The sequence below is a fragment of the Erythrolamprus reginae genome, chromosome 4 (genome assembly GCF_031021105.1).
Source record: "Erythrolamprus reginae isolate rEryReg1 chromosome 4, rEryReg1.hap1, whole genome shotgun sequence".
Taxonomy (NCBI): Eukaryota; Metazoa; Chordata; class Lepidosauria; order Squamata; family Dipsadidae; genus Erythrolamprus; species Erythrolamprus reginae.
The window spans coordinates 47,775,809-47,789,106 of NC_091953.1; the positions used below are offsets into that span (position 1 = coordinate 47,775,809).

General features: G+C 37.4%; 1 protein-coding gene across 3 annotated transcripts in view; it reads right to left on the minus strand.

The window, feature by feature from the left end:
- Positions 1-1,131: 1,131 nt before the first annotated feature.
- CADM2 (cell adhesion molecule 2) overlaps positions 1,132-13,298 on the minus strand; it is a 406,671-nt gene continuing 394,504 nt past the window's right edge. For 2 of the 3 annotated variants that reach the window (XM_070750255.1, XM_070750253.1), the window contains one exon: positions 1,132-3,335. In XM_070750255.1, coding sequence (XP_070606356.1) covers positions 3,217-3,335 — 119 coding nt within the window. In that variant the 3' untranslated portion in view covers positions 1,132-3,216. The remainder of the gene's footprint in view (positions 3,336-13,298) is intronic. The other variant, XM_070750254.1, reaches the window with a different exon arrangement.

The window sequence follows — 13,298 nt, forward strand, 5'->3', positions numbered from 1 at the left end:
AAAAGAAAGGTTTATATTGAAGCTTTAGTACCTTAAGTACCCAAGAGCAAATATCTTGGCCAACATGAAATCTACCATGTCCTTTCACTACCTGGCTTTTCTGAACTGTACTGGTAGAAAAGGCACTGAAATAGGAAGCAGAATTATTTGGGATCTGCTCAAGTGCTAGTGCAAAATCAACATAATTGAAGGACACTGATTAAAATGAGGCAGCATTACTAGAATTATAGCTCCAAGTATAAGAGCTTTTACATGAGATAAGTAAATTCGGTTGGGTTCCATGCTGTATAATCAAATAATGGTAAAAAAAAATTGTCAGCATTATTTTTCAAAATAGTCTGATCTAATATTGCTATTTTATCTAAATGGGACTGAATACATTAAAATAGAAAAAAAGTGGAGAAAGATTAAGAGCCAAAAGAATTAGATTAAAGTTTTCTCATTTACAGAATGTATCATTTTAAATAAAGTATATTTTTTATTGTTCCAAAAACTTCCTTTGCTCTCAAATAAAAGATTGAGCGCGACTAATTTAACTGGGTGCTAGAAAGTGATATGCTAGCAGATTTTTTATTTTAGTGGACTTTCTCATTGCCCTTTAGCCTGCTGTACATTTCAATGTGCAAGGAAAGATTTATTTTTAATCTACTACAAGAAAAGCTTAACAGTTTAATTCCTATCTCTGTTGCAGAATTCCAGTGTTTTATGTATCCTACAGTGACTAAACATTTTGAAATGCTTATATTGAAAGATGCCTAAAGAAATCTTACTTCATAGGGATGAATAAGTAGGTAAGGTATTTCTATATAATTTAAACAAATAGAATTGAGAAAACGTATGAATGTGTAAATATAACACCAGTAGGTATATAATTTTAGTAAACATAATCCTAATGCAGCAAGGCACCTCAACACATGTTTTAGTGCATTGCTGGCTTTTACCTTAGTTCTACAAATCAGTTTTTGAAAACATGACTATGTTATAAACCTATACTAGCTTCAATGTGTCTAGTACTTCTACCTGATTCTCTCAAATTACCATACTAGATTATCATATTATTGCATTTTTTCCACAGATTTTTGAATGAACTGTAAAAAACAAGCATGCAATCACATCAATGCAGACGTACTTCTTTAAAATATCATACTGTATATGATTTATTATGTTAACACTCAACCACATCATATTATTTATGTTCTGTATACTTTGAAAAAGTGCTGCTTGATTGATGGTCTCTCTCTCGCTCGTTCGCTCTTTTTTTTGTTCATTGAAATTAACAAAGTATTTTTTCCTTTCTAACAAAAACAATTTAAAAACTACTATTGTCCTTAAAAGGTGTATAGCCTTCGGATAAATAATCTGACACAATACCTTTGATTTCCATTGACTGTGACACATGATGCCATATTCAAATGTTACCCACCCTCCTTTCATTCCCCACACAAAAAATAAACCCCAGGACTTAATTCTTTACAATAGGCCATTATGCTTTTAGACTTCACCAGTAATAGTTTCTATATAGAAATGTATTCCTCTTTTTTGTCTCATTTTTTTTAAAGTTTGCAGTGTTTTGGAGATAAATAAGAATTTCTACAATTTTAGTCAATTATTTACATGGAACCAGGAATTAAGAGCTTATCTGCTTATTTTCATTTATTTTTCTTTATTTGTTGTTGCCTTTTTTGGTCTGTAAGAGGAATATTTTATTTGGATTATACTTTTTTTTAAAAAAAATTATTATTATTCTAAGCTGTCCTTTTGCCCCACATTCAACATAATATCAAAGAGAGATTTTTTTACTGTGGAGCTAAAAGCATGGCATATATTCTTGATCATTCACCGTGACATAAGTTTGTACCTCACAAAATGCATAGACAGAAATTTAATATAAAGGATTAGTCATTTACCATATACACAAAACATAGAGAGTTGTTGTAGTAACATTTTCTGTTTGGGGTTTGGCAAATCCAACATTGATAAGCAGCTCTGGAACTGCCAAATTATATATTGAATTTTTTAGTAACTTAATATTTAATCATTAATGTGGTTGTAAGACAAAACCTGAGGCTGTGCACTGGTTGTTAGCTTAAAACTACTTTTCCATATAACATTGTGCTTCCATTGTATAACAAAGAGAAATTAACTGGAACTAGAAAAATTTGTTGCTGAACAGTGCTAGGACATACAGACAAAAAATACTAATACATGTTATCTACTCAGAATATTAATTTAAGTTATATCTAAAGGGATATAATGGACATTAGAAAATGCTTACTTGTGACTGACTTACCTACAGCCCCAAAAGTTAAATATGTATCAAATAATGTTTAATTGGATTTATTATATGCACTATATACAGATATTAAAATGCCTTGCAGTTTTGCCCCATGAACACGTTCAATTTGAGTAGGCAGATAGACCCACATGAAGCAAATAAATTAAAAGGAATACAAATTATAGAAATATATATGGAAGTCTTTACGATTCTAGGAGCAGTAAAAGAGCTGGACAACCATTTTCAAAATGGAGCTACATAATCCATCACCTTGGATTCTGTGTAGACAGGAATGTACGGTGTTGATTACCACACAGAAGTTGCTTTTAATACCAGTATTTCATTAAATAAAAGTTCTGTTCATACTCCTTTGCTGCCATTTGCAAACACACAAGAAATTATAGTAGAATGATTTCATTAGTGTTTCTTAGGGCATAATGTTTCAATGCTCGGCTGATTTTGAATTACAGACGATATATAAAACATTCTTTGTAAACCTCTAATCTTACTTGTAATGGTTTATGTAAGTACATTTAGGTCCTCACCTAAGAACATTTGCTATGAAAATGATCTGATGCAATATAGGTAAGGACCATATTAATAGAAAAGAAAAGGAACACTTTCTTTAAAATGTAGAAGAACCAAATGTGAACAGATGATGATTAAATTTGTTAAGGCTGTATATTCAAGCACTGTATGTTAAAAGAGCAATGTGTATGATGATTAGGCAATAAGAAATGTCCTGCATTATGAATGGTATCATAATTAAAGAAAAATTATGTTCATGGCTGATTGTTGGTACAAACTGGCAACTGAGAGCAATTATGCACTTTAACAAGGGTAGAAAGGAGACATGATAAATTAATTCATAGAGATGAGAGCCAGTTTTCTCCAAGAGTCAGCCTTGTGAGTAGTGGTGTTCAAAGAATCTAAGTCTGCATCTATATGAAATATTCTTTCTTCTCTTCTGCATTAACTTGGCTGCCTTCTGCATTGATAATGGCTGTATCCGCATCAGGTGCATCTTCAGCTCCCTTAGCTTCGTTTGTTAAATACGTTCCTGTAGGAAACAGTGTGATCAAAAGACAAAGGTTAGAAATGCAGGCAATTTTGATATTGCTTTATAGATGGGATTTTCTTACAGAAAATTAATTGGTCTGGCTGGGTGTAGAACAGGTTAAAGTCTATAGAGCATTCTATCATGAATTTTTCTAAAATTCAGTAATGAACCTCCTTATCATGAATCTGAATAGTATGCATGTTAAAGTAGTAGTAATTGTATAGTCCTGCTATCATGATAACTATCTATCAATTTCACAGAAAGGGTCTGTTGTACTATAAGCTGACAAAATTTCATTAACCAGAAGCTTTGGAGGAAAGGGCTTAATTAGTTTTGGATGCATTGTGATACAAAACATGGAACGTTTCTTCATTCCCTTCAGTCAATCAATCAATCAATCAATCAATCAATCAATCAATCAGCATGTCCTGCAATTTCAAAATTAGCACTTTTGCAGTTCTATTCCTTTAGCAAAAATGTTAATTGCACATAATAATTAATGCATCATTTAAAAGCAGCTACACTTTAGCCATATTCTTAGTGCCAATTGCATTGGAAATATTTAGATAAATATATTTATTGATATATGTGCCAGCATTTTTGCTGTAACCTATTTTGTTCTGTTACACAGAACTATCTCTATTATGTGGATTTATTTGCCAGTTTACCATATACACAACAGTAACATATTTATTTTTATTGAGGTTTGAAACAAGTCAGTTTCAATTAATGGGAAAGGCTGCTTGGTTTGGTAATTGGAACATGTGTTTTGTCCTCGTAAAAATTGAGACACTTAGATGTCTCACTAGACTTGTCATATAGCTAGAAACATAGAAACATAGAAGACTGATGGCAGAAAAAGACCTCATGATCCATCTAGTCTGCACTTATACTATTTTTTGTATTTTATCTTAGGATGGAAATATGTTTATCCCAGGCATGTTTAAATTCAGTTACTGTGGATTTAACAACCACGTCTGCTGGAAGTTTGTTCCAAGGATCTACTACTCTTTCAGTAAAATAATATTTTCTCATGTTGCTTTTGATCTTCCCCCCAACTAACTTCAGATTGTTTGCCTTGTTCTTGTGTTCACTTTCCTATTAAAAACACTTCCCTCCTGAACCTTATTTAACCCTTTGACATATTTAAATGTTTCGATCATGTCCCCGCTTTTCCTTCTGTCCTCCAGACTATACAGATTGAGTTCATTAAGTCTTTCCTGATACGTTTTATGCTTAAGACTTTCCACCATTCTTGTAGCCCGTCTTTGGTGCCAGTGTTCCCTCTAATTTTTTTGGGAGGTGGGCGGAAAAGTATAGTGTCTGAGCGGCAGTCCCTTCGGGCCTGGGCGGCACAGAAATAATAAACAAACAAACAAAAACAAATAAATAAAAAACCCACCCTGTTTTGCCTCGGAGACTTTCAAAATAAAATACTGTACTGTGTGTCTATAACAGTGAGCCGCCCCGAGTCTTCGGAGAGGGGCGGCATACAAATCCAAATAATAAATAAAATAAATAATAAATAAATAAATAAATAAATAAATAATAGGGCAACTCTATCAATATCAAAGTGCCACTTAAATAGTTGAGCTAGTTTCAAACTAGATTTTGATTTTCTTTCTCTCTTCCTTACTCCCATTCTTTTTCTTTCTCTTTTCCTTCCTCTCTTTTTTCTATCTGTTTCTCTCTCTTCCTCTCTCTCTCCTTCCCTCTCACTCTTTCCCTCTCGGCTTCTGGGCAGGTTTGGAAAACTCTGAGTTGATGATGATTTTTAAGTGAGCGATTGCTCACTGCTCAGCTTAGAGGGAACTATGTTTGGTGCTGTTTAATTTTGTCAATATCTTTTTGTAGGTGAGGTCTCCAGAACTGAACACAGTACTCCAAATGTGGTCTCACCAGCATTCTATATAGCGGGATCACAATCTCCCTCTTCCTGCTTGCTATACCTCTAGCTATGCAGCCAAGCATCCTACTTGGTTTTCCTACCGCCCGACCACACTGCTCACCCATTTTGAGACTGTCAGAAATCACTATCCCTAAATCCTTCTCTTCTGAAGTTTTTGCTAACACAGAGCTGCCAATACAATACTCCGATTGAGGATTCCTTTTCCCCAAGTGCATTTACATTTGGAAACATTAAACTGCAGTATCCATTGCTTTGACCATTTATCTAGTAAAGCTAAACCATTTACCATATTACAGATGCCTCCAGGAATATCAACCCTATTGCACATTTTAGAGTCATCGGCAAATAGGCAAACCTTCCCTACCAAACCTTCCCCTATGTCACTCACAAACATATTAAAAAGAATAGGCAATGGGTCCAGATGGCATCCACCCCAGAGTTCTTAAAGAACTCAGATTTGTCATTGCTACCCCCCCTGACTGATTTGTTTAACCAATCCCTGTTAACAGGAGATGTTCCTGAGGATTGGAGAATGGCCAGTGTTGTGCCTATCCACAAGATTTATTTATTTTTAATCATTCAAGTTCTTCTAAGACATCGACTTCTAAGATCACTGGAGCTGAATCTGTACAGCTGGAAGCAATGCTATATCCATCTATAGTATTATATTGTAAAGTGTCTTTTGAGAAAACTGAACAGAAGTAGCTATTGAAATGGTGAGCGATCTCCTTATTCCCATCAATGCATGTATTATTCCTGGTACTAAGTTCTGTGATGCTGCAGTTTTTCTTCTTCCTATCACTAATATATCTAAAGAAGGTTTTATCCCCCTTCTTTACAGATTTGGCAATTTCTTCCTCTTTTGAGGCTTTAGCAGCATATATTATCTGTTTCACCTCCTTCTGCCTCATTTTATACACCTCTCTATCAGCTATACTTCCAGACTCTTTATACCTCCTATAGGCAGCCTTTTTTTCATTGACTATAGCCCTTACATCATTGCTAAACCATAGCTGTTTCTTCTTCCTTTTACCTTTAGTTATTTGCCTTACATACAGTTCAGTGGCTTTTAAGATGGCCTTTTTTAATACAGTCCACTGGGTGCTTGCTCCTGCCATTTTATCCCTCCCCTTTAATTCATTATTTAAATATTCCCCCATTGCATTAAAATTTGTTTTTCTGAAATCCAATACTTTGGTTGCAGTATAGGATTGCTCACAATCAGTTTTTACATCAAACCACAAACATAGATGGTCACTGCAACCTAAATTTTCTCCCACCTTAACCTCTGAAACCCAATTCCCATTCATAAAGACTAAATCTAGAATATTCTCCCCTCTAGTCGGTGTCTTAACCAACTATGCCAGAGCTGTCCTGTAAAGGCCTGTATGTAAGGGCACTGGGAATATTCCAGTCAACATCAGGCATGTTGAAATCACCCATAATCACAATATCTCCCTTTACTGCCATTTGGGTAATTTCATCCACCATCTTGTTGTCATATTCCTCAGATTGCCCTGGAGGCGTTTAGATCACCCCAATTCTAATGACAGAACCTTCTTTATTTTGCATGCAAACCCAGAGTCTCCAGATCTTTACATGTATTTTGAATTAGTGTTGTTTTTAGACTTTCCTTAACATAAATGGCTACTCCACCCTTCTCTCTATTCTATCCTTCCTATACAGTGTATATCCTGGTATGGATATTTCCCATTCATTAGAATCCTTAAACCATGTCTCAGTTATGGCAACAAGATCCAAATTATCTCTAGATATTATGGCCATTAACTCACAGAGCTTGTTGCTCAAGCTTCGAGCATTCGTGCACATTACCCGAAGAACATTGTTTTCATTATTAGTTTGCCCCTTATCATCAACAACTACCGTATTTTTCGCTCTATAAGACGCACCTGCTGATAAGACGCACCTAGATTTTAGAGGAGGAAAATAGAAAAAAAATATTTTGAGCCAAAAAGGGGAGAGGAAGAGAGGAAAGAGTGAAAGAAGGGAGGGAGGGAGGAAAGAAGGGAGGAAGGAAAAGGAAAGCAAGAAATGGAGGGAGGAAAGGAAGGAAGGAAGGAAAGAAAGAAAGGGGCGAAGGGACAGGAACTGAGGAAGGAAGCAAGGAAACTTATGAAAGGGGAGAGTAAGAGAGGAAGGACTGAAGGGAGGGAGGGAGGGAAGAAGGGAGGAAGGAGAAAGAAAAGAAGAAATAGAGGAAGGGAAGGTAAAAGAGAGAAAGAAAAAGAGCAAGAAAGAAAGCAAGCAAGCAAGAAAGAAAGAAAATGAAAGAGAAATAAAAATAGAGAGGGGGAATGAAAGAAATGGAAGGAGGGAAGGAAGGAGAGAAAGCAAGAGAAAGAAAGAAAGCAAGAGAAAGAAAAAAGAATGAAAGAGCAAGAGAGCAAGAGAGAAAAAGAAAGAAAGAGAGAAAGAAAGAAAGAAAGGCAACTTCAAAGAAAGGCTCACTGAGCATCTCTCACTCTCTCTCTCTTTCTTTCTTTCTCTTCCTTTATCTCTCTCCTCTTCCTTTATTTCCTCTCTCTCCCTCCCTCTCTCTTTCTCTCCCCCTCTCTCCCCCTTTCCCTCTCTCTTTCTCTCTCTCCCTCTCTTGCTATCTCTCCCCCTCTCCCTCTCTCTTTCTCTCCCCCCTCTCCCCCCTTTCCCTCTCTCTTTCTCTCTCTCCCTCTCTTGCTATCTCTCCCCCCTCTCCCACTCTCTTTCTCCCTCCCCCTCTCTTTCTCTCTCTCCCCCTCTCTCTTTCTCTCTCTCTCCCCCTCTTTCTCTCTCTTCTTCTAACTTTCTCTCTCTTGTTTTCTTTCTGTCTCTTTCTGTCCCGGGCTCTCAGCAAGGGGGTTGCAGGAGAGGCGGGGCCGGCGAAGGTGATATTCAATGTCGGGGGCGCTCGGGCGGTTGCGCGCGCTCCCTATCTCCCTGCTAGCCCACTCGGAATATTCAAAATAAAAAAAACCTTCGCTGGCAAAGGCTTTTCTTATTTTGAATATTCCGAGTGGGCTAGCAGGGAGATAGGGAGCGCGCGCAACCGCCCGTGCGCCCCCGACATTGAAGACCTCCGCTGAGAAAAACCTTTGCCGGCATTTCCTCTCGGCGTCAAGGAGGCGCAGCGGCGGGCGGAGAGAGGGAAGGGGGGGCAGCGGCATCCCTCCTGGTCTTGGCGGGCCGCCCGACCCTCCCCACCTCCTGCAAATGCGGCGGGCGGCGGGGGGAGAGTGAGGAGCCGGTTCTGGCGGGCGCGAGGCTTGGCTGGCTGGCGGGGGGAGCGCCGCTGGTGGTGCGGAGGGAGACCCTCCTCCGGGAGGGAGGGGGCCAGGCAGCAGCTAGCCAGCCAGCCGGTGGGATGGCGCTTCCGAGTTCGCAGCCTCCCCCCCCCTCCCTGTCTGCATCTTCGCTCCATAAGACGGGGCTGATTTTTCTTCCTACTTTGGGAGGGAAAAAACTGCGTCTTATTGAGCGAAAAATACGGTATATCTATTTTATTTGCAGCTCCCTTTTCATAAGCTTCCAGAAACTGATTTATCCTTATCGGTCAGGGACAGAAATCATGCACATCAGTTACATCTCTGTCTCCTTTACATAGTAAATGCCTGTCCAAAAAAGTTATGAACTCCTCACCGAGCACCTGGGCACCTCTATATGATGGATGCAAACCATCCGTCTTAAACAACTCCCTATTAGACCACCTACTGACATCATGACTTACATAACCAAAACCTTCAGATTTACACCACTGCCTTAACCACACATTAAACTCTCTGATACAAGTTGTTTTATCCTCCTGGCCACAAACCGGTAACACCTCTGAGAAAGTCACTGAATCAGTTATTTTGCCCAGCTCCACGCTTAGACATTGGAAATCTCTTTTTACTACATTAACATTTCTCTGGGACAAATCATTTGTGCCAAGATGCACTACCACATCAACGTTATTACCTTTACTCACAGCCTTGACAATATTTGTAATCCGCCTCCTGTCCCTGCTGGCAGTGGCCCCTGGGAGACACCTCATCAGCTTCACTACATCCTTACTCTGTTCGAAATCAACACCTCTAACAGTCGAGTCACCCACAAGAAAATGTGTCCTCTTTTTATTTCTACTAACTGCACTTGATGGTTTGGTGACACTACGCACTTCAATTACAACAACTTCCCCTTGGAACATCCCCTCATTCTCTGTCTGAGGGGCCTCGCTAATATCTACAACATCCTTACCATTTAAATCCGCAAGAACATTATAGGATTTCGATACAGAGAGACCAAACTTGCTATGTTTTTGCTCCACTGCACGTAATCTTCCTGAACCAACAGTTGTCCACACAGCCCTCCTCTTCGGGGGGCGCTGTGGAAGTGGAGGCTGCACACATGGCTGCATTACAGCATGTGGCTGGGACAATCTTTCCACTTCTGACTGCAAGCTACAAACTAAGGACTGCAATCTAGAGATCTCACCATATAAACTAGACGTCCTTATGCAAAGAGGGCAGCACCCCAATTTCCACAAGGTACTATGGAACACAATAGCCAAACAAGTGTTTCACTACACCAAGCAAGACATCTTAACAATTTATTGAAATACAAGTACTTAGCAAGAAAATCAACAGCCTTTATCGCTACAAAACTTTGCTGATTTTGGTTTATAGTTATATGATTTGTGCACCATTAGGTGCGTGGGCCACTACCTTTCTCTCCTCCTTCTCTGTGATCTGAAAATGCAATTTAAAATGGCTTTTCCCTCCTTTTTATCCTTCCCAATCTAGTCCTGCCCCAGCCTAATCTGTGAGTGGTCTGTGCTTGAACTCAAACTGCCAATAAAGTTGTCCCTTACAGCCAGTAATATCTGCCCAACCTCCTTGAATTATACTTTTAGCTTATACTTTTAGTTTATTAAACTATTATCTGGAAGCTTATTTAAGTTATATAGACAATCCCTTCGAAAACCTGTGCCAGGAGTTTTGTTAATCTTCTAATCTTCTGAATTTCAAATAAATCAGGAATATTTATTCTAAAGGAAATAGATATTTCTACTTACAATGCAGATGGAAAGTAATATCTGTTTGGTAACATTTAATAGGCACTAGAATGTTCTTGAAAAAAGACTTGAAATTAAGTTAAATATATTTCAGTTTTGCAAGCTGATATTTTAAGCATGCTGTACATGCCAGTATAGTCTTAATAGCTGATAAAATTAGACATGGAGATTTTGTATATGCACATTGCAAATACATTCCCATATAAGACAGAAAGCATATACTATTATTTAAATAATGAACAAAGAAGTTGTCATCACAATTGCTTACTCCCTGTATATCTTATTGTAATTAGTGTCTTTGAGAACACAGAACACAACTTTTGGATGAGGCTGACAGACTACACCTAGACACAATGTGGTAAAAACAAAACTAATCACTATGATTTAGCGAGATCCACATAGCCGAATGTGGACTAGACATTTTCTATCATGTTTGATCTCTTTAAATATACAGTGGTACCTCTACTTAACAATGCCTCTACTTAAGAACTTTTCTAGATGAGAACTGGGTGTTCCAGATTTTTTTTTGCATCTTCTTAAGAACCTTTTTCTACTTAAGAACCCGAGCACGGAATAATTTCCCAGGAAATTTGAGAGCGGTACAAAGGCCCGGCCAGTTTCCTGCCATTTCCTCTTTAATCTTGGCCATCTCAGGCTTCTCTGGGCTGCCAGAGGAGCCTTTTGGTGGTGCTTAAGGAGGTTTTGGCAGCCCAGAGCGAATGAAGCATTTTCCTTTCTCTGGAATCTTGGAGAGGGAATAAACCTCTGCCAGCGTCCAGAGAAAAGAAACGCTCCCTTCACTCTGGACAGCCGCCTTTCAGTCAAAGGAGTGGGAGGTTACCCCCTCTCACCTGCCTGGGTTTCTCTCTCTGGCTCAATGTATGGGAGGCAGCCTTGTGCTGGGTATATGGGAGGCACGTGCTCCTCCTCGTCGCCTCAGAGTCCCTATTATTTTTAAGCCTTAAAGTTTTGGATTTCTTTTTATTCCCCTCCCCTCCCCTTCTTCCTTTGGCAGCGACTGTCGTCCCACCCAAATTCCAAGCTTTTATTTCTTTCCTAATGGGTTTACACACATTATTTGCTTTTACATTGATTTCTATGGGAAAAATTGCTTCTACTTAAAAATGTTTCTACTTAAGTACCTGGTCAAGGAACGAATTAAGTTCTTAAGTAAAAGTACCACTGTACTCATGAATCTGCATGTCTGTTTACCAGCCTTTGTTATGGCTACTTTAATATTATAGCATGAACCACATTTGAGAAGTGAATAAAGTGCTAATAATGCTTTAGTATTCATGACAGACATAGCATAAATTGGAAATATTAAAAATAAATAATAATAACTAAATCTAAAAAAATGAGATTATTATTTTCTCAGATAGCTTTCTCTAATCTGCTGTCACACAAATGTGTAGATTAATTTCCATCATCCTGCAGCAAATAGTTTAGTTTAGTTGTGGATGATAGAAATTGTAGTAGAAAAAGAACCCTTCTACTTGGCACCATCTCAAAGAAAGCTACTGTAACTAAATTAAGCTGATTTAGTTTTTCCAAGATGAAGATGTTCCTTATGATTCATTCATTCATTCATTCATTCATTCATTCATTCATTCATTCATTCATTCATTCATCTGACTTAAATGACACCCTTCTCCAAAGCCTCAGGGTGGCTCACAACATATAAAAGCAATGCAAAAAACAATTCTAAAGTCCAATTATAAAACTAATCTAAAAACCCTAAGGTATAAAACCATATAGCCACACTCATTCACCTCACAATCATACTACTGGCCAGAGCAGAGTGCTAGAGCTCAACAGCAATGATAATCTCAACAAGTAGAGAATCAAAATAATGATAAAGATAATGATAACATCATCATCAACAACAACAACAACAACATTTTGTTCTTGAACCATTGCAGCAATTAAGGGAATTGTCATCTTCCCACTGATTTCAGACTAGCTGTTTAAAGGTTATTAATTTGTCTGATTTGCTTATTAAAAATTAAAAGCTGCATTCCAGTTTTCTGATTGAATTTATGCTCTTGTAAAGAGGTCTAGCTGATTTAAATGGATTACTATCATGACAGAAAAGCAATGTTGCCTTTGTTTCATTCTTCCATTAAAATGTTAGATAAAATACACTAAACATCCATAATACAATTCTATAGCAGATGAAAATCACTATCAAGCATTCAAATGAATTTACTCTTAAGTTGGCATTAATGGCATACAATATTAATAGCCTCAAACCATATTTTGAATGTAAGTATCTACATCTAGATCTATTATATAATCATACAAAAGTGCAATAGAAAGCTGTTTGGTTGAATTTTGTATAAAACTTTCTGACCTTGGTTTTAAGAAACCCCTAAATATCTAAAAGAGGGAGGGGATCAAAAGATGTAAAATACCTTTTAGATAAAACTAAAAAAAGAATAATCTTTTTGATCAATGTAAATAAAAGTTGAATTGTTTGATGATCTGAATTTGCTAAACCATCTGTCAACTGAAATGACCAAGTTCATTCATTCATATTCACATATCTCTGAATGATAGTATATTTTTCCTGGAAATATTAAAAAGTGTAATGATTTTGAAATTATAATCAGTATTTTTGTCATTATGAGTTTTTGAACACATATTTCACGACACCAATTTATGATTGCTAGTGGGTTTTTAGGTGTTTATATACTTCATAAAGAAGATTGATATAACACAAAAGAAAGAAAACAAGTAAATATACAAACATGAAGGTCTGTGCATTGCACAAACCAATATCTCTACTGCCATTTCACTTGTCAGATCCTCTGAGTCACTGACTTCCAGCATGACCTTGAACAAGTTACTAGATATTATTTGCCACAAATAATCCATCTGTAAAATTAATGGATTTTGTAGACACCACAAGGATAAAAACAAGGAGCCTTTCTACAAACAAACAAATTCTAATGCTTCCTTATCAATGCTGAGTTTTCATGGGACCAAGAAAAGAAGATAAAGGTTA